This window comes from Choloepus didactylus, chromosome 20 (assembly GCF_015220235.1).
Source record: "Choloepus didactylus isolate mChoDid1 chromosome 20, mChoDid1.pri, whole genome shotgun sequence".
Classification (NCBI taxonomy): domain Eukaryota; kingdom Metazoa; phylum Chordata; class Mammalia; order Pilosa; family Megalonychidae; genus Choloepus; species Choloepus didactylus.
In genome coordinates this window covers 30,333,958-30,356,417 of record NC_051326.1, presented here as the reverse complement: position 1 = coordinate 30,356,417, position 22,460 = coordinate 30,333,958, and the positions used below count along the sequence as shown (strand labels likewise).

At 35.3% G+C, this 22,460-nt stretch overlaps 2 protein-coding genes across 3 annotated transcripts in view; both read left to right on the top strand.

Moving 5' to 3' along the window:
- The window catches only part of KCTD9 (potassium channel tetramerization domain containing 9), a 41,533-nt gene extending 29,768 nt beyond the window's left edge, over positions 1-11,765 (top strand). The window contains exons 10-12 of the mRNA XM_037813063.1: positions 700-805; positions 2,308-2,441; positions 10,530-11,765. Coding sequence (XP_037668991.1) covers positions 700-805; positions 2,308-2,441; positions 10,530-10,646 — 357 coding nt within the window. The 3' untranslated portion in view covers positions 10,647-11,765. The remainder of the gene's footprint in view (positions 1-699; positions 806-2,307; positions 2,442-10,529) is intronic.
- Positions 11,766-13,584: 1,819 nt separating this feature from the next.
- Positions 13,585-19,653, top strand: GNRH1 (gonadotropin releasing hormone 1). Of its 2 annotated transcripts, none has more exons than XM_037813066.1 (4): positions 13,585-15,756; positions 16,627-16,768; positions 18,182-18,277; positions 19,479-19,653. In XM_037813066.1, exons 2-4 carry the CDS (start codon positions 16,628-16,630, stop codon positions 19,518-19,520), a joined length of 279 nt encoding a protein of 92 aa, XP_037668994.1. In that variant the 5' UTR covers positions 13,585-15,756; position 16,627; the 3' UTR covers positions 19,521-19,653. The 2 variants fall into 2 exon arrangements, with proteins under 2 accessions (XP_037668994.1, XP_037668992.1); XM_037813064.1 differs by having other exon boundaries at positions 13,587-15,756; positions 16,587-16,768.
- Positions 19,654-22,460: the final 2,807 nt, after the last annotated feature.

Genomic DNA, 22,460 nt, shown 5'->3' with positions numbered 1-22,460 from the left:
TCTTTAAATTGTCTCTCATCTGCAGCTCCTGTGCTTTCTTCAAAGTGTCCCTCTTGGCTGTAGCAAGCTCGCTCCTTCTGTCTGATCTTATATAGTGTGCCAGTAATTCAATTCAGACCTACCCAGTGGGCGGGCCAACACCTCCATGGAAATTATCCAGTCAGAGTCATCACCCACAGTTGGGTGGGGCGCATCTCCATGGAAACACTTAAAGAATTACAATCTAATTAACATTGATAGTCTGCCCACACAAGATTACATCAAAGATAATGGTGTTTGGGGGGACGTAATACATCCAAACTGGCACACTTTCCTTACCCATAAAGTTTGACTGCCATATTGTCACACTCAAGGCTATTTATAAAAAACAGGAATGTCATAGTTTGATGCCCCAACTTCTTTATCTAAATCCTTATGTTTATATAAAGTGGGCCACCCTTATGTTTATAGGAAGTGGGCATGCTGTCGTTAATTTGTTTCTTTTAAAATAATTCTTTTAAAAAATCTATTTCTTTTAAAAAAATTTCTTAGTTCTGTTTTGGTTCAGTTGGAGAAGTCTTTATGGTAAACAGGAAGTAGCTAATTGCGAGTGTATGGAATTGAGCTTTATTTCTCTTTTCTCTTTTTTTCTTTTACGGTTTCTTTTTCTTTTCCAAGCAAAATTATGGACCTTAAAACATGGACTTTTCTCTTTTCCAGTGTGCAAATCTCCAAGGGGTCAAGATGCTATGTTCTAATGCAGAAGGGGCATCCTTGAAACTGTGTAATTTTGAAGATCCCTCTGGTCTTAAAGCCAATTTAGAAGGTGAGATCCTAACTACAGGTACCCTGTTCATGTTGAAAGCATACCACAAAGTAAAAAGCCCATCAAAATAATTGTTAAGAGTAAAACAGGATACGTAAAGGGTGTAGATTTCTTCTGTTATCATATTTGGAGAATTTGCATTAGAAAAAGATGACTCTCTGGTATTAGTCATATGCTAATCAAAATTGAGAACTCAGAAGAAATCTAGCCTCTAATATTTAAGGAGGTTTTAGTTGAAGAATTAAATATCAATATCTTAAGCTTTCAAATAGAACAAAATACACTTATATTAACAAATGAAGAATTTTAGTTTGTACAAAGGCAAGCAGTTTTTGTCATTTTAGATTTAATATTTTGTTTATGAATTCTGTTGATTTGTTGTGTTTGTGAACTGGTCACTTTGTTTACTTGCCTGTTGAGGAGACATAGTACATCTCTCCTTTGTCATAAATTTGTAGAGGCATATTATAAAAGCACGAATTATTGTAAGACTCAATTGAATTCCTCCTCTCAAAAATATACCCTAATCTTGGAGGTAACTCTTATGCAAGCTCCAGCTAGAAATCCCAAATGGTGACAGTATGCAAAGCCTAACCAACAGTAGTCCTGAAATACCTAGGTCCCTTTTGGAGAGTCTATGAAAGTTTCATAAGTTAATCTCTCAGAAACTTAAATCTACTATAGTGTTCCTATGCCACACAAGTCCTAAAACCCAGAGGCAACAGCCTCTTTAAGAACAACAGCCAGATGCAGCCCTCTTCCCCATAATGTTGACACCCCTTTTCAATATGAACAAATTAAGGTGGTCACTCCCTAGACATCCCTGAAGATTAAGAAAGTGATTAAATGAGAGGAAGGAGTGGCAACAGTCAAGATAGGATTTAACAAAGGATTACAATACTGAATCTTTATATAATTTTTTTTCTTTTTTTAGATGCTAGGGTATTAGAATAGCTAGAAGGAAGTAACTGAAATGGTGGAACTGGAACCCGTAACATTCTTTGAAATTTGCTCTACAGCTACTCTTAAATTACACTTTGAAAGTTATCACCTTTCTGTATAAATATTATATTTCACAATAAGGAAATAACTGAAATTGTGGAACTGTAACCCATAACATTCTTTGAAATTGGTGCTCTAACTACTTTTAAATCGTACTTTGAAAGTCATCACTGTTATGTATATATGTTAAATTTCACAAAAAAAGTATTAAAAAAAGAAATAAAACACAAATTATAAATTAAAAAAATAACAAAAAACATACCCTAAAACATTCTTAATTTATAGTATGAGCAAACAAATCTTTAACAGTGAATTCTTTATATACAAAATCTTCGACTATAAACTGGTTGAAAGTCTGAGATTCATAGTTCACAGATTCATTTCCAAAGTTACAGGAGCCTGTCATCATTCACCTCCATTCAATCATATTGCAGTATTTTAAATGGGGATAACTATTAGTATTTTTAAGTCAAACTACTCCCAAAATGTATTCACTTTAGGTGCTAATCTGAAAGGTGTGGATATGGAAGGAAGTCAAATGACAGGAATTAACCTGAGGGTTGCTACATTAAAAAATGCAAAGTTGAAGAACTGTAACCTTAGAGGAGCAACTCTGGCAGGAACTGATTTAGAGGTGAGTCACTGACTTAAAAAAAATTCTTGTTAATCTGGAATTACTGAGTAACTCAGGGAAAATTTATTGAAATCATAAAATAGTTGGTTAGTAAAAACTGCCAGGTAAATGCTAGCACAGCTGGAGGAATGTTTTTCATTTCAATTGCTTGTTTAGACAAATTTGAATTACAGAGCAGAATTTAGTTACATAAGTTAATACATGCCAATTTCAGATTTTTGAAGATTCATCAGACATTCGGTCTGAGTTGATTGAATTTCTTTCCTTTTCCTCGGGTCTTTCTCAAGTAGATAAGTTTGATAGATGCTTGATTAATGTAATATATTGCATTTTTCTTAAGTTTTAATTTCATAATTCCAAATTGCTTTTTTTTTCATTGCAATAGGGCCACATTTTCTTCCCTTATTAGAGAAGTTGTGAGTTTAAAGAACAATCATGCATAAAACACAGGATTCCCATATACTACCCTATTATTAACACCTTGCATTGGTGTAGAACATTTGTTACAATTGATGATAGCACATTCTTATAATTGTACTGTTAATTATAGTCCATGGTTTAATTTAGGGTTACTGTTTATGTAGTGCAGTTCCATGGATTTTTTAAAATTTTCATTCTGTTATTATATATACAACCTAACATTTCTCCTTTTAACTACATTCAGATACATATTCCAGTACAGTTAATTATGTTCACAATGTTGTGTTACTATTACCACAATCCATTACCAAAATTTTTCCATCATTCCAAACTGAGACCCTGTACAATTTTTTATTATTATTATTATTGTTAGAGAAGTTCTGAGTTTACAAAACACTCATGCCTAAAATACAGGATTCCCATACACTACCCCATCACCAATGCTTGCATTGGTGTGGAACATTTGTTACTATTAATGATAGCACTTTTAAAATAAATTGTACTATTTTTATTAACAATAGTTACCTTTGTTACAGAGATTATTAAACTAGTTTAATCATTCATTATTTACATTAGGTATTTTTCCCCCATATACCATCCTATTATTACCACCTTGTATTAGTACCTTATATTTGTTGTAAGTCATAAAAGAACACTCTTATTATACTGTTAGCTATAGTCCATCATCTACAATAGGGTTCACTGTGTTGTATGGTCCTATGTTTTATATTTTGATTTTTATTCTAGTAACATATATATCCTAAAGTTTTCTCTTTTAATCACATTCACCTATACAGTCAGTGCTGTTAATGACACTCACTACCATCCATTTCCAAACTGTTGCTATCAACCTAAATAGAAATTCTGTACAAATTAAGCATCAACTTCCCATTCTCTAATCCCAGTCTATCCAGATTCTAATTCTATAACTTTGCTTATTATACTTAGGTCATAACGGTGAGATCATACAATATTTGTCCTTTTGTGTCTGACTTATTTCACCCAGCATTATGTCCTCAAGATTCATCTATGTTGTCACATGCATCAGGATTTCCTTCTTTTTTATAGCTGAATAATATTCCATCATACGTATGTACCAGTTTGTTTATCCATTCATCGGTTAATGGACACTTGGGTTGCTTCCATCTATTGGCAATTGTGAATAATGCCATTATGAACATTGGTGTCTAAATATGTTTGAATCTCTGCTTTCAGTTCTTCTGGGTATATACCTAATACCAGAATTGCGAGGTCATATGGTAATTCTATACTTAGCTTCCTGAGGAACTTCCAAACTGTCTTCCACAACAGCTATACCATTTTATATTCCCACCAGCAATGAATGAGTATTCCTGTTTCTCCACATCCTCTCCAACACTTGTAGTTTTCTGTTTTTTTTTAATAGTGGTCATTTTGGTAGGTGTGAAATGATCTCATTTCCCTATTAACTAGTGATGTTGGGCTTCTTTTCATGTGCTTTTTATCCATTTGCATTTCCTCTTTGAAGAAATGTCTATTTAAGTCTTTTTGCCCATTTTTAGTTGGGTTGTTTGTCTTTTGTTATTGATCTGTATGATTTCTTTATATTCTGGATATTAAACCCTTATTGGATATGCAGTTTCCAAATATTTTCTCCCATTGAGTAGATTGCCTTTTTACTTTCTTGACAAGGTCCTTTAATGCACAAAAATTTTTAATTTTGAAGAGGTCCTATTTACTTATTTTTTCTTTTGTTGCTTATGCTTTGGGTATAAGTCTAAGAAACTGTTGCCTAATACATGATCCTGAAGATGCTTCCCCATGCTTACTGCTAGGAGTTTTATAGTCTGGGTTCTTAAATTTAGGTCTTTGATCCATTTTGAGTTAACTTTTGTATATGGTGTGAGATAGGGGTGCGGTCGCAGTTGACTCGTCTGGGGGAGGGTGGCGGCCGGTTGCTAAATCCTAGGCTCCCAGGATTGCTCCGAGGGTACCGGCGGCGGGGGCTCTTTCCCGGAGGCGAGGGTGAGGCGGGGGACTTGGCCAGGTCCCCGGCGGGAGGCGTGCAAAGTATGGAGGGCGGCGAGAAAGGAACAGGCGGGACACGTTTCTTTTAGGATGAAGAAAACCAAGAGAGTTTATTAGGGGAGAGTACAAGCTTATATCGGGCGGTTTAGAGGGCGGGGTAGCTGTAGAGGTTAAAGGCTTGGATTGGTTCTGAGAGGGCGCGGAGGTTGATTGAAAAGGGGCGAGAGTTGCTCCGGTAACGGTGTCTGGCAATAATGTATGCGCACTGGTGGTGATGGGAGTTGCGCTGGCAATGGGGAGTGTCCGGGCAAGATAAGGGGGTGGGGAAAAGGCGGTTCCCTCCGGCAAGCCTCCCCTAACACTGGTATTTTGGGAGAGGAAATGGGGCCTGCCTCCGGCCTCACTTTCCCAGGCCCGGGGGGCTGTAGAGGGCGCTGTCGCCCGTGCCCACTACCCTCCCCAGGGGTGGATCCGGTCCCCCAGCCCAGGCCCGCCAAGTTGAAACACGTAATCAGTGTCCCGCATAGGGGTCCTCTTTTATTCTTTTGCATATGGATATCCATTTATCCAGCAACTTTTGTTGAAGGGACTCTTCTTTCCCAATTGAGTGGACTTGGCAGCCTTGTCAAAAGTCAATTAACCGTAGATGTGAGTGTCTATTTTTGACCTCTCAATTTGACTCCATTGATGAAAATAACTATCCTTATGCCACTACCATGCTTTTTTGAGCACTGTAGCTTTGTAATATGCTTTAAAGTCCAACTTCATTCTTCTTTTTCAGGATGTCTATGGCTGTTTGGGGCCCCTTACCCTTACAAATACATTTGATAATTGGCTTTTTAATTTCTCAAAAGTAAACAATTGGAATTTTGATAGGGATTGGTTGAATCTGTAAATCAATTTGGATAGAATTGACTTCTTAACAATATTTAGTCTTCCAATCCATGAATACAAAATGTTCTTCCATTTATTTAGGTCTTCTTTGATTTCTTGTAGCAATGTTTTGTAGTTTTCTGTATACAAGTCCTTTACCTCCTTGGTTAAATTCCTAGATATTTGATTCTTTTAGTGGCCATTGTAAATGTGATTTTTGCATGTTGATCTTGTATCCCACCACTTTGCTGAATTCCTTTATTAGCTCTAATAGTTTTGTTGTAGATTTTTCAGGTCTTTCTATACATAGGATCATATCATCTGCAAATAGTGGAAGTTTTACTTCTTCCTTTCTAATTTGGATGCCGTTTATTTCTTTTTCTTACCTAACTGCTCTGGCTAGAACTTTCAGCACAATGTTGAATAACAGTGATGACGGTGGGCATCCTTGTCTTGTTCCATATCTTAGAGGGAAGGCTTCCAATCTTTCACCACTGAGTACATTAGCTGTGTGAATTTTTCATATACGCCTTTCATGTTGAGGAAGTTTCTCCCTATTCCTGTTTTCAAAGTATTTTTATCAAAAAAGGATGCTGTATTTTGTCAAATACCTTTTCTTTGTCAGTTGAGATGATTATGTGGTTTTTCTTTATCATTTTGGCTAAAAATTTGTCAATTTTACTGATCTTTTCGAAGAACTAACTTTTGGTTTTATTGATTCTTTTTTTCTTTTCCCTCTCTATTTCTTCTATCTCCACACATCTTTGTTATTTCCTACTTTCTCCTTGCCTGGGCTTTACTTTGTTCTTTGTCTAGTTCTTCCAGCTTGAGTTTAGGTCTCTGATGTGAAGTCTTTCTTCTTTTTAAATGTAAGCATTTAGGGTTATAAATTTCCCTCTCAGCTCTGCCTTTGCTTCATCCCGTAAGTTTTGGCACGTTGTGTTTTCATTTTAATTCACCTCAAGATATTTCCTAATTTCCCTTGTGATTTCCTCTTTATGCCATTGGTTGTTTAAGAGTGTGTTGTTTAATTTCCACGCATTTGTGAATTTTCCATTTCTCCCTTGGTCATTGATTTCTAGCTTCATTTCATTGTGTTCAGAGAAGATACACTGTATGATTTCAATATTTTTTAATTTATTAAGACTTGTTTTGTTACCGAACATATGTTCTATCCTGGAGAATGATCCATGTGCACTCAAGAGGAATGTGTATTCTGTTGTTATTGAGTGAACTGTTCTATATATGTCTGTTAAATCTAGTTGGTTTAGAGTATTGCTCTTGTCTTGCATTTCCTTATTGATCTTCTGACTGGATGTTTTATCCATTATTGAAAGTGGTGTATTAAATTATTCCTACTGTTAACATAGAACTGTCAATTTCTGCCTTCAAATCTGTCAGTATTTGCTTAATATATTTTGGAGCTCTACTGTTAAGTTCATATATATTACATCTTATTGAATTGACCCCTTTATCACTATATAATGACCATCTTTGTCACTTGTAACTGTTTTTGACTTAATGTTTATTTTATCTGATATTAGTATAGCTACCCTATCTTCTTTTGGTTATAACTTGCATGGTATATGTTTTTCTGTCCTTTTACTTTCATCCTACTTGTATCCTTGAATATAGGTGAGACTCTTGCAGTCAGCATATTGTTGGTTCATGCTTTATTATCCATTCTACCAATCTCTGCCTTTTGACTGGAGAGTTTAATCCATTTACATTTAAAGTCACTACTGATAATGCAGTCCTTTCTTCTTTATTCGGCTTTTGTAAGTCTTAAGCCTTTTTTGCCCCTCAATTCTTCTGTTAATGCCTACTTTTATATTTATTTGGTTTTTTATGTTGTACCATATTGAGTACCTCTCTTTCCTATCTATATATATTTTCAAATATTTTTCTTGTTTACCATGGGGTTAAAATTTGACATCCCGAGTATGTAATAATCATGTTCGGTTTGATAACCAACTTGACTTTGGTAGCATACACCTATACTCTTCCATCCTCCTACCTTTTTTTGTACTTGTTACCATTATATCTTTTTGTATTATATGTCCCAAACCATAGGTTTATTATTACTTTTTATGTTTTTGCATTTTAGCACCTGTAGGACATGAGAAGTGTCTTACAGGACACTTACAATACAGTAATACTGGCATTTATTATTACCCAAATGGTTACCTTCACCTCAGCTCTTTATTTCTTTATGCTGCATAGACAGATTAATGGAAATAGCCTAGAAATAGACTCACACAAATATAGCCAAATGATGTTTGACAAGGGAGCAGTGGCAATTCAAGAGAGAAAGGATAGTATTTTCAACAAATGGTGCTGGAACAATTGGGCATCCAAATGCATAAAAAAAAAAAAATCATGAATCTAGACAGAGACCTTATACCTTGCACAAAAATTAACTCAAAATCAATCATAGACCTAAATGTAAAATGCAAAACTATAAAATTTATAAAAGATAACACAGGAAAAAAGTAGGTGATCTTGGGTTTGACAAAGACTTTTAGATACAACCCCAAAGCACAGTCCATTTAAGAAATAATTGATAAGTTGGACTTCATTAAAGTTAAAAACATGCTTTATGAAAAACACAGGTAAGAGAACAAAAAGACAAGACACAGACCAGGAGAAAGTATTTGTAAATTACATATCTTTTAAAGGATATATATACGAAGAACTTTTAAAACTCAACAATAGAAACAAAATAAAGTTTCAGTGCTAGGAGATTTCAAATAGAGTCGAGAGGTTGTTCTGGAGGTTATTCTTATGCAACCTTCATCCAGATATTGCAAATTGCCACAGTATGCCAAACCCTAACCAACAGTATTCCTAAAACCTTAAAGAGTACCCTGGCATCTATCTAAGACTCTATAAAAGTTTTACCTATTAAGTTTATTTTTTCAGAAACTTAAAGCTTCCCGATAAGCCCTGAAACCCAGAGGTACCAGTCTCTCCAAGAACATCAGTCAGTTTTATTTTTCTACCCCATAATGTTGACATCCCTTTTCAGTACAAAGAAGTTGGAATGGTCTTTGCCCAGATATCCCTGAAGATTGAGAGAATGATCAAATGAGAGGGAGGAGTTGTAACTGAGAAGTTAGGATTTAACAAATAATTATGACTACTGACTCATTATATAAATATTTCTTTTTACTTCCTAGTGTATTAGAATAGCCAGAAGGAAAAACCTGAAATTGTTAAACTATAATCCAGTAGCCTTGATCTTTAATAATGATTGTATAACTATATAGCATTCATCATGTAACTCTGTGATTGTAAAAACCTTGTGACTGACACCCCCTTTAACCAGTGTATGGGTAGAAGACTAATAAAATAAAGACATGCATAAAAAAAAAAAAAACCTCAATAATAAGAAAACAACCCATTTATTACTTGGGCAAAAGAACTGAATAGTCTCCTCACTGAAGAAGATGCGGATGGAAAATAAGCATTTGAAAAGATGCTCAATATCATATATCATTAGGGAATTGCAAATTAAAGCAATGAAATACCACATTGTAGGGCATACCTATTATTGTAGCAAGGATGTGGAGCAACAGAAACTCAGTCATTGCTGGTAGTAATGCAAAATGGTACTTACGGCAATTTTGGAATACTGGTTGGGCAGTTTCTTTCAAAGTTAAGCATAGGCTTACCATATGACCCTGCAGTTGTACTCCTAGACATTTATGCAAAGGAATTAAAAACATATCCACAGAAAAACCAGCACACAAATTCTTATAGCTGCTTTATTCATAATTGCCTGAACTTGGAAGCAACCAAGATGTCCTTCAATAGGTGAATGGACAAATTGTGGAACATCCATGCAATGGAATATTATTCAGTGATAAAAATAAAGGAACTATCAAGCCACAAAAAGACATAAGGAACTTTAAATGCATATTGCTAAGTCAGAGAAGCCAGTCACCTGTATGACATTTTGGAAAAAGCAAAACTATGGAGACAATAAAAAGATCAGTGGTTGCTAGGGGTTGGGGGTAGGGAAGGAATGAATAGGTTGGGCACAAGGCATTTTTAGGACGTTAAAGCCATTCTGTATGATACCGTAATGCTGGATATAAGACCTTATACATTTGTCTACCCCTAGAACTGTAACACAAACAGTAAACCCTAATGTAAACCTTGGGCTTCAGTTTATAATAATGTAACAGTATTGATACATCAATTATAACAAATGTACCACACTAATGCAAGACGTTAATGATAAAGGAAACTGTGTCTGGGTTGGGGAGAGGATAAATGGGAACTCTGTGTATGTCTTGGGCAAGTTTTATGTAAACCTATAACTGCTCAAAAAAATAGTCTATTTTAAAAAAAAATTAGGGTTGGAGAATGGAATTCACAATTTAATTATTAAGTAAAATATCTTTTTCTTCAGATTAAAAAAACATAGCCCATCACCCCTCCCCCACACACCTTTTTTTTTGTTTTTGTTCTTGGATGGGAATTGTAGTAAAAATATTTAGATAGTATTTTTACTTTAGAGTCTATTGTGGATTTTAACAGGTTGATTCTCTAATACATGAATAGAAAGGACATGCTTCCTTTTAACCTTTGTTTATATATATATATTTGTGGTAATAAGAAGTACAGATAGAAGAAAATAGAATTTTAGGGAATTGAGGAAATTAACTGAGTTTTATTATAGAGGAACATTTTCCTAATACGTACCAGAAATCATTCTGAGAGAAAATATGTAAGACTTTAAATATCTATATTGGTTACATGAATGCTGTTTCTGTCTTGCAGAATTGTGATTTGTCTGGGTGTGATCTTCAAGAAGCCAACCTAAGAGGTTCCAATGTAAAGGGAGCTATATTTGAAGAGATGCTGACACCGCTACATATGTCACAGAGTGTCAGATGAGAATTTTACGGGCTGGAGGAAGATGTCCAAGATGAGAAATATTTTCCTTGTCCCTTTTCCTCTCCATCCACTCACTTGTCTAGAAGAAATAACACTGTAAGGGGATAAGAAAACATTTAGAGGATTATGCTTGTTCTCAACAGTGTAGGAAACTAGATTATCTTGCTGCCTTTTGAATGGGATAGGGGATTGCCTGGCTTTGTGATCAGGAATAGTTTCTATTATATTTGCTTTTAAATAGTCATGATGTGAAAGTACCATCATGGTTCGAAATGCATTTGAGGATTTTAATTTATGCAAAGCACAACATATGCAATTATATTTATTGAATCTCTAGATGCAGTATGGATATTTGAATTGTTAGACTTTATGAAAATATTGAAAAGATTGTTCAGGTTTATAAATAGCTTTAGTGATGCCTCCCCTACATTAAATATCTGTCACACCATATGAATATGGTGAGACTGGACTCTCCAAGACTCTCTTTTCAGGTTTATTTTTATAATGTTTATGCTTAGACAAAACAGTAGCTAAATTAAAGAAATCCCCCTTTCTAACTGATTGAGACAGAGTAGAAAGAAAGATATCATACTATATCATTGTCATACTGAAAGTATAGTGGAACTCTCCAGGTGGAGGAAAAAATTACCTATAGTTGTAATTTTTAAATGAGCATTACTAATTGAAAAGAAAAATTCATTCTCAGCAAGTTCCACTCAACACCAGACTGGGCAATTTATCTAATTACACTACTAACCTAGTTATCTCTTACACAAGCATATGAAAATACTTCAATACCAAAAACCAAGGCACTTCATTAATATTCATTTAATTCAAATGCAAAATAGTTTAAGTAGGGCCAGCTTAGAAATAGATATTAAATCCAAATCTACTGCAAACAAAGCTATAAAATATAAATGAAAATGGCAAAGTCATCTTTTAGAAGTCAGCGTAATATAACTGCAGCTAAAACCGTACAGTGGGCAATGAGGAATTTAAACTGACAGTTTGATTATAGCCACTAAAAAATAAATAAATGAAAGTAAAAGCAGTTGGCTGGTCCCAGACATAATACCAATCAGTTGGCACCTGTGGTTTTTTTACTTATATTTTCTTTTTTTTTTTTTAAACAAATTTTAGCCTGATTTTCTTGAGTTGTTATCTCCCTGCAGCAGCAGAGATAGGGCCTGTACTTCCTTACCAATAACCTGGGGTCTATGTCTACCCCAAGAGCAGGGATATAAGCTGTGTCCAAATGGGTTCTGAATTCTATAGATTCATCAGTTTGAGGCAGTGAATCATTAAAAACCAGTTTGCCTCCTTTGGGAGAATGACACGTCTTCAATATTTATGTAGTTTATTCTTCTATATATACATATGCAAAGCTTTCCTTAAAAGTAAAGAGTACATATGCATAGTGGGAGGAGATTGGACCTTTACAGGTAAAGGAAAGCAACTTCAGAAATGAATTATTTTCTTTGCTTTATTATTTTTACCAAGACAGAGAAGTATTTCAAGTATATTGAAAGATATCTATTTTCATAATCAATATGTGCCTAAATTATATTTAAATCATTTCACTCTGTACTATATTTTCAATAATTATAGAATATGTTGTTCATTCAATTAAAGGTACCTCTGTAGGCATAACCTAAAACTGCAGAAGGATCTGAAAGATCTACATGTGGTGGGCTTAGAAATTGCAGATTTTGGATCTAATGTATACTATATTAATAAACAATATGAAATATTGAAAAGGAGTTTTTTTTTTCCTTTTGCTTTTGAAAATCATCACTTTCCATATTTTGCTTACATATCTTCAGTAAGTGTTGATGACCAGCCCTGAGTGTCTGGGTAGGAAAGGAAATAATAGCATAACAGTTACTATGGATTAGTCCCTTAGAGAGTGCTATTAAAGTAAATTTATTTCTTTAAATATGGTTATTTTATGATCCTCTTTTTAAAATTCAACATGCTAACAATACAAATTTTATTAATTCTGAACATAAGAAAAGATCACCTTTCAATAATTTATTTAATTTGTTTTTGTTACTCTTCAGGTGATGCACATTACCAGTTAGCTTTCTTAGGCTGATTAAATACATTGCCCCTAAAATGTTTTTGGCCTTATAACTAAGAGAGAGAATTTTGATGGTGGGTGGAAAATTTCAAAAGCAGAAACTCTAATGATGGAACATGCTATGGTACACATAGATTAAAAATACAGTAGATTTTGATGAGAGGGCTAGAAAGGTTTTTAACCTAAATTAGCTAGATATATAAATTGATAAAATTCAGTACTCTACTTGAGTAATTGACTAAAATAAATTTAAAGTAAATTTGCTAAAGCAATACATGCTATCTTCAAATGTAGTCTAGTCTAGTTATAATAGGAAATGTATATTCATTATTCTTAGGAGGGTACCATCATAAATCAAGACTTGGAAAATTTTCTCCAGTTCATTTTATGGATTTTTTGTTTAAACTGTAGATCTACACCCAAGTGAACTTTAAGTCTTCTTTAACATATGAAAAACCTTAGAATTTATTTAAATCCCCAAGGAAGTATTATCTTTAAAATGAAAAGGTACACCAAAAAAAGAAAGAAGTGGTTACATTATTTTCAGTTTAAAGCACCTTATCCAAGAATTAATTCTCTTAAAACCTTTTACAACCTGATTAGACATGTCAGCAGGAGTTAACCATGAGTTCTTCCTGCTGCGATTTTACATTAGGGCAAAAAAAGATTATCTGTCTTTTGGCAAGATTACTAAGTCAACATTATTGCATTTTGAAATGTTGCTTTAAATACTGAAAATGAAGCAATTTTTCCTCTAAAGCTGTAGTTTAATTTCCTAGGAAAAGGTTATGACAACTATAAAATCCAATTATTAAAACCCAATTTATTAAATTTAACTCCTTGTTAAATTGACCTATTTCTGGATATCATGAAAGGGTTCCAAGTTTGTCATTAAACTTAAAAAATGCATTAGTTGCCTATTTGTTTGATATCCTAATTGGTATAGAAAATAAGATAACAAATTTGGAGTTTCTCCTTGAGATTTATGTGACCTAAGACAATATGAATGCGAGCTTACAGGACAGAGAAAACGTATTGAATGAATTCCTAGACCATGTTGCTGTATTCTTTTAAAAAGTTCAAAACATTTTTCAAACAATTTAATACGAACTGATAGAAATAGCCCACAAGGAATCTAATGATGTTTAACCAGAGATAAGTGATGAACACAACAGTCAGGTTCAGAGGTCTGAACTCCCATTTCATTAGTCCTAACCAAAGACCTCATCTTCTGCTAAAGCAACACTGTTAGAAACACATCTCTTTCAGCAAACAGGAAATCAACTGGTCAGTTTAAACTGACACTCTTGAAACATAATGAACTGTGATTAAAAAATAACCTCTCATTGTCTATGGATTATAGTGCAATGAAACGCCACTCCATGTCAGAATGACAACTTATTCAGTGTAATTGAAAAAATTTTAATGAAAGTCAATCATTTACGTTTATTTTTTGTATCTATTCTATTTGCATGGTAATCCAACTATAACGTTTATTCCCTTCTATACCCTATCATGAGGATTTGAAACTTTTTCTAGAGATGGCTGGACAAAGTAAGGGAGTTTATTTGAGCAGGACACCAGTGCTCTTTACTCACAAATCCTTGCAAACATAATGATTCTGTGGTTTAGCATCATATCTGAGGAGAAATTAACAAATATGCATTATTTTTAACCATTTTATTGCTTAGCTAATATAATAGGCCTTTATATCCAATTGTACATGTTTATATGCTATTCAAGGTTTAATTTTTTGTCAGATAAAAAACATCTTTGAATACAGAAATAGAGGAAGCATTAGGCCTAGTCTGGTTAAAGGGCATTGCTTTCCATCTATCCATTCATCCACCCATTCATTCAATTCATTCATTCAAACCTATACTTACTGACTGCTGACTATATGTCAGGGATTTATTGACATATTTAAACAAGATGGTTTTGTGAATATATCTCAATAAAATTGCATTTAAAATAAATAAGTAAGAAAGATGGGATCCCTGACTAAAATGTGATTATAATCATGTATTCATTAAACAAAATAAAGCACAGTGCTTGTACTGAGGTTCACAGACGTGGAAATAGTATGTCCAAGATCACACTGCTGGGGTAGAACATCTGTAAAATTGGAATAATATCCACTTTGCAAGGCTGTTATAAAAGTAAGGTTGGTCTTATTCACATGTCATGTCGTTATTCTTTCTCATCTTTGTGCTCCCATTGCCTTTAGCACAGTGATTTGCATATTTTAACTCAATAATCCTTTACTGAAATGAGTTGAACTGTCTGCTTTATATGGTCTTGCTCTTAGTGCATCTAACCACGTTTCTCCTCCCCCTTTTGGTGCTATGGAAGATTTTCAAGGTAAGTCAAGGAGGGAACTTGGGGAAGAGACTTGAGGGTCCTACATGGGCTAAGTACACTGCCAATAATAACTTTATTATTATTGTTATTATTTATAAATAAGATTTTTGAAACTGAAAGCAACTCTGATCATCTGGTGTAAATACCTCCTTTTACAAATCAGGCAGGTATGTAAGAGCAGGGACTAGCTCCTTAGTGTCCTGACTTGACTTCTTTATATATTGCAAGACCTCCTTTGTGAAAGTTTTTATGTGTGCATTTAACCTCACTTAGTCTAGGACATCTATTTTCCTTGAAATCTTGATAGGTCTGCCAGTTTCCTCAAGGGAAACCAACATAACTAGATTTTAATCTCTTTGAATTGTGGCTTCAGCTATAAAAGTCTTAGCTGAGGTTTTAATGACTAGATTTAAGTAAATTTAACAGATACACCAGGGACTGTTCTAATTACATACACCATTAAAGGGCTTTACGTGAGGATTTAAAAAAAAATACCATTAATAAAAACAAAAACATAGTTGATGTGCTGTGTAATTTGCCAGCAGGAAAGATTTCAATGTCCTGCCTTACTTTCATATAAAAAGGAAGCTAAGAAAATAGAAAAGTGACAGTAAATCAACATACTCCAAAGGAAGCCTGGGATTCTTTTGGCTCTTTGTCTCCAAACAGGTAAAATGCTTTGTATTTCTAGGACTTTCTTTGTGAGATTGCATGCTATTGTATATCAATTGGGCATTGCACACCCTGAGGGTTAAGTCCATGAGTGATGCTATCTAAAGAAGCCTTGTCCTTTACTGCCCTTGTCACCACTGACCACAGAGATCCAGCCTTTTGGAAACTGCAGAAGCTCATCAAGAAGTATTTGATTTTGTCTTTAGCCTCTTCCCCATCACATGAAAATTAATTCTAAGACTCTTTATGAGAATTCTACATTTCATTAGACAATAAAAGGCCCCATTGGCCAGAGAAACATCTGGTCTGGGACTTAATGCCTTGAACAGTGTTGAATCCTCTCTGTCTTTTACATATGGTCCAGTCAGCAGTGATGTTTGGAATTCTAGAGGACAGATACTCAACAAAATGTAATTAGTACCATAGCGTAGCCATTTAATGTCAAGCAATTTTATATTAGTCAGAGATTCCTAGTAGGAGCTACTTTTCAGAGCAGAGGGCCTACTTCTCTTTATCCCAGGAATAATACGGTTGAAAACCATTCCGCAGGGAGAAAATGTTAGGGCAAAAAGGTGAAGTTGATAAGGGATGAATCGTGAGGTTTGGATAACAAAACAAATAATAAACTAAAAATATATTTTATTTGAGTACTAAAAAGTACTATACATGTGAGTTTAAAGTACCGATTTTTCTAAGGAACTCAAGGCAAGCAAGTGGGTTTCGGTGGCATTGTCAGACAATTGTAGGCAATCCCATCATCTTCTGCAGGGTGAGGGATACATGTATTAGGCCTTTCACTAAAAAGATCTTGATTTTTTCACTCAAAGCTGTCTGGGCCTATTTTGATTCTACATTGATGATTCTTAGAATGGAGCCAATACCCAAACTTCTAGCTGGACTTATTCTGCTGACTTTATGTGTGGTGGGCTGCTGCAGCCAACACTGGTCCTACGGATTGCGCCCTGGAGGAAAGAGAAATGCTGAAAATTTTATTGATTCTTTCCAAGAGGTAAGTTTCTCCCAGCTTCAAAAGAAAAAGTGGCTTCTTTGATTCAATTTATTTTACTATGCTAAATGTTCACCTTGTGCCCCAAAGGCACAACTCCAGACTCTACCCCAGGCACTCCAGGGGGAGATGAAACACTTAAAAAGTAAAAGTCCCATGCCTACTTTCCATTCAGACAGGGACTAATGAAACAGCAGGGGAAATTCTAAGAGAATATAGCAACGGGTGAAAGTGTGTCATACTCTGAGTTTATAAATTTGCCAAATGAATTGGGAAAAATGGGATGGAGTCAAGGTCTCTATGTATTAGAAGATTCATTGGGATTTGGAAAGAAAATACTAGCACTTCTATTTACTTTTTTTCTTATCCTTTAAAAATATCTATGATATTAAATAAGTAGCACATTTTTATAATTTATAAGTGAGTATCCTTAATGTTGCATGCCCTATGTTTTTTTTTTATTTTTATTTTAATTTTTACTGACAGGAGCTTTAAAGCAAAGAAGTTGGAGACTGCTAGAGTACAGGAATTAGCAAATTCAAGAAGACAGAGTAGTATAGTGGAAAACATACTGGATTTTATTTCATATAAATTATATTCCAGTTCTAGCACCAGCATTAACATGGAATACTTGGTTTCTTATCTGTAAAATGAGATTTTTCAGCATTATGTGAGGATTACTGAGAGAGATTTTGTATCTATATATACTAGCTGATTAATCAAAAAAAGTTAGTTAATTAATGAAAAAGAGTTTTGTTGTGTTTTTATGTTTATGGGAAACAACTAGATCCTAAAGGATGAGTGATTCAGGGCTGGGACATTTAACGTAGTGTTAAGGATGGGAAAAAAGAAAAGAATAGCTAGAGAAACTTGAAACCACTTAATTTTCATTGAAAAGAAATATCTTTTTGGAGAAATAATAAAGATAGTTTAGCATTAAAGAAACCCTAGAATCTAAAATCTCATCTTCACAGATTATGTGAAACTCTCACTGAAATATGAGATATTTGCTAAAAAATTAGAAAATAAGTATCAATCCTATTAATAACTATAAACTTATGGTTTTTGTATACCCTCTCCTCATGATTCTCAAGGTATTTCACTCTCATCATCTCTAAGGAGAAAACATTCTCTCTTCTAATTATCTCCATTATCTCTGGAACCTCACACCATTCTGTAAAAATGCTTGATGGGGGACTATGTCTTTGAAGTCCCAATCTTGCAACTTTCCCAGTCAAGGGGGATAGCACTCAGTCCTGCAACCCCCTAGACCTCACTTTTGGAAGTATTTTTTGTTTTTGTTTTGTTCTTGTTTTTTGTTTTGCATGGGCAAGTACTGTTTCTCAGTTAATGCTTTTGGAAAATACTGTTTCATTTCTTTATCTCTATCTCAAAGAATCACTTTCTTTTGTTCAGATAGCTAAAGAGACTGATCAACTTGCAGAACCTGAACACTTCGAATGTACCATTCACCAGCCACGGTCTCCCCTCAGGGACTTCAAAGGAGTTCTGGTGAGTGAAAGTCACAACATAGAACTTTCGAGATGGAAAGGCCCTTGTGTACCACTTAGGACAACCACCTCTCATCCACTGCAGAGCTTACCTTCCTATCTACTTGAATACCTCCTGTGATAGGGCCCTCACTATTTCATCAGACTCTTTCAGAAGTTAGACAACATTCGTAATTGGAACTTTCATTTTTCTTAAATTGAATTGAAATCTGTTGGTAACCTTTATCTTCTAATCTTGGCTCGAGCCTTTGGATCACTGACAAAATGAATTTCTTCTCTCTGCTATTGTCAGTTCTTCAAGTATGTTCAAATCACACTCCCCTAGACTACTTTAAGACTAACCCAACCCTCTCCACTTGATTCTTCGATTGTTCTTGGTATGACTAAGTTTACCAGAACTCTGGAGAATGTCTAAATCAAAAATGATGCTCTGGTTTCTTAATTTTTTTTCCTTTTGGAATAAAATATCCAAACCAGTAAATTCATAATTCAGAGCCACAGATTTGAGGCCCAAATTCTGATTGGAATATTACTATTTCCAAGTCCACCAAATATAGAAATCTACTAATAATCTAAGGTAAGTATTGATGAGAAAAATATAAAGGGAATTGAATATAGGAGAGTAAATCTTGATCTCAATGTCCAACTCAGTTTTCTGAGCTCCAGGGTCTGCTTATTTGCAGCAATCAGAGGGCGTTGCAGTTAATTCTCAGTTATACCCAGAAGCAGGGAACATCTGAATAAATCATGTATAAAGATAAGCTATTATTCTCAATTCCACCAGTGACTTCAACTTCCATACCCCAGAACAAAGAAAAAAGCAGACAGACATCTTTATTTCCTTTCTTTTTCTAATCCCACTTACCCATGATAAAAATAATAGCAAGCAGTGAAATTTCCCAAACATGACATTGGAAAGAGGGAATTGATGTGAAGGCTGGTTAACAGCAAGCAGATTAATTAGAACTTTCTTTCACCTCCTTCCCCATTTCTCTTCTCAAACTGTTAATATAGATTTTGTGTTTGTAAAACAACCTAAAAAGACACGTTCTGTGTCATGTCTCTCTGGAATTTTTAGTGCACAAAAACAAGCAGACCTATTCCTTCTACATAAATATTTTAGAAATTAAAGTATCAGAAATGTAATGAGATTCAGCTAGTAAAATCATCCTTGATACATTCTTATTCACATATTTTTTTAGGAAAGTCTGATTGAAGAGGAAACTAGGCAGAAGAAGATGTAAACCCATTAGGCCAGAAGGAGTGACAACTTTTAAGTATAATGCCAACATTGAAATCTGTGACCGATTTAATATCTGTAAATTGTGTGAGTTTCATATGAAGTGCTGTGTTGTGAATAAAATGTGTAAATGTTAAGTTTTTCTCTAACTCATCACTCTGGTGTGGGAGGGACACTGTAAACCCACAAAAGGGACACCTCCAAGTGTGTCTACAGGCAGCAGATGGAAAAGGAGATGTGATAGCATAAAGTGCCTATTGTTGACCAAAGGAATCTCATGGCTTTCCTCCATCTCCACCCTGCACCCACAAGGAGAACAGTCACATGTTGGTCAAGGCCAAGAAAGCTGATTGAGTCTTGGTTTTCTATGGCAATTGTAACTGTATCTTTGACTATACAGAAGATAGAATGGGGCATGTCAAAGCTTCATCCCTCTTGGAAAGAAGTTCCTTCCCCAGATGGTCTCCAATCCCTTTGAGTGAGGGCTAGAGGCAAGGGGGCCTCTCAGGGCTCTTTCTGGCTCCACGTAGTCTCTCCAAGTTCACCAGAAGCAAGAGGTGCACATCGTGGTTTGAGACCAAGGCCTAAAAATAATAGTGGTTACCTGCCTGATCTTTTCCATATTTCCCTCGAGAAACGCTAGGAAGTGTAGACAGTCATTTGACGGTCATTTGAAGAGAAGCTTCAACCTGAGTCCCCCGGCCAAAAAGCATTGTCATCATTCATTCTCCTTTGAAAGGCCAGTGTCAGACTTTGTGCTAGACACACACATAAATACATTAATCCTTCCAGCAACCTTGGAAAGTAGACATCATTGTCTTCACTTTAAAATGAGAAAACTGGGACTCAGTGAACTTGAGTCTCATTCAGTTCTGTCTGGCCCCATGTTAAGTGCTCTTGCAGTGCACCATGATAAGCAGTGAATGGAATTTGACTTTGGAAGCTGGATTAGTTTTTTCTTTGGAGCTGAAACGGTACTGGGGCGCCTTAGTTTTACAGGTGACCTTTCTTCCATGAGCTGTCAGACACTATGACATTAATATTCTCACATATCCTCATAACTTCCAAGTGGGTATTTGAAAAAAATGAAGTCATTTCATACAATTCGCCAAATGTCACAGATCATTCACAGTGACAAACTGTTCCTATATTTACATGGCAAAGATCTTGGCCCTTTTCCCTCTTTCAACAAATAGAACTCCCTTCCTCCCACCCCCACCACTTCAAAAAAGGGCAAGAAATCTGAACAGGGTCAGAAACATTCCATGGTGGGGGAGGGAGGACTTTAACCTCCCTTTTTAATACAAATATTTGCTACTACGCAATGCTATTTTTGCCAAATGTTTCTATTTGAGGAATCTCTGAAACTGAAAGAACTTCTTGACTCCCAACTTAATAAGGTTAGGTAGTGTAATGCAGTCTACAATCTACCTTATGGAACAAAAACAAAACTGCATTATTTTATTAATCAGTACATGTGTGGCAGGATGAGAGGCTTGTTTGTCTATCCCTCAGAAACTTTGTTTTAAAAAAACAGTATCATTTACAATCTTTACATTAGTTAAAACACTAAAAAGAATACTAGACAGCCACTTAATTTATATATCCTATTTGGAGTCTCAGGTTCCTTTTGCCAAAGCTTGTCTTTGGACAATTTCTTTGCAGCCAGCTGCGGGCCTCCCTGAATGTGATACGAGAAGAGGCTCACCCAACTACAAGATGATGATGTTAGAAGCTTGGGATGGCATGTGGCGGTTTGCAACTTCAGTGAATGTGTTGGGTACTTGACTCTCAAATGGCTCAAATAAGCAAGGGGAAGGAGAGTGAAAATGGCCCTTTATAAAAATGTTAAACTTTATCCTGAATCTGAAGAAGTCTAACTCATTAATGTAGCCTCCAAAAGTGTCTGCATCTTTTCAACATAAAACATGGGACAACATATCAACTGATAGATTAATGAGATGAGTTCTTAAATGTGCATGGCTTTAAATGATCCGGTAACAAAAAAGAAAATAGAATGGCTTGAAAATAGATAATTTTAGCAAAGGTTTTAGAAGTTGTAGCATCCCAGAAATGACTAGAATAAAGGTAGAAAACTGCATGAGATACCAGCACCCACAGCTTTTGACAGAAGATGCTGTAAAGGAGAATTTCTCAAAGAGGACATTAGGTCATAAAGGATTCCCCAGGCCTACTGATTCAGATTCTCTGGGGCCCAAGCATCTGTATTTTTAACAAGCATCCCTGTGATTCTGATGCATGCATAGTTGAGCATGATTGCTCCAAAAAGCAACAGATTGCAAATGTTTTAAAGCACTGGAACACTTTTTGTGGTGGTTTGAAGCTGTATGTACCCCAGGAAAATGTATCTTAAATCTAATCCATTCCTGTGGGTGTAGAACCTTTTGATTAGGTTAGTTCAGTTAAGGTCTGGCCCATGGTGGGTCTTAATCCTATTCCTGGAGTCCTTTATAAGAAAATGAAATGCAGAGGTTAGGGAAAGCCACAGAAGCAAGAAGCTGAAAGCAATGAAACACAGAAGAGAAGGGAGATACCTGCAGATGCCATGTGCCTTGCCATGTGGCAGAGGAGCCCAGGATCGCTGTGTAGCCGGTCTTAGGAAAGAAAGCATCGCCTTGATGATGATTTGGACATCTTTCTCAGCCTCAAACTGTAAAATTGTAAGCTAATAAATTCCCATCATTTAAGCCAACTCATTTCATGGTATCTGCTTTAAGCAGCCTAAGAAACAAAAACAACTTTCTTAAAAAAAAATTAAGCATAAGCCTGGGGCTTAAAACAGTGACGCTGCATCAAGTGGGGCTGACTCCTCTCTCCCACCCACGAACAGCAGGGATTTTATGAAACACACCTTGAACACCATACTACTTTCTAAATTTCTAGTTCCTCTAATGTAGTGGTTCTCAACCTTGGGTCATTATTG

Coding starts and splice junctions, on each gene's coding strand:
- GNRH1 (XM_037813064.1), top strand. CDS start 16,616: ATGATTCTTAGAATGGAGCCAATACCCAAACTTCTAGCTGGACTTATT. Junction 16,769..18,181: donor TTATTGATTCTTTCCAAGAG/GTAAGTTTCTCC, acceptor TCTTTTGTTCAG/ATAGCTAAAGAGACTGATCA. Junction 18,278..19,478: donor GGGACTTCAAAGGAGTTCTG/GTGAGTGAAAGT, acceptor ATATTTTTTTAG/GAAAGTCTGATTGAAGAGGA.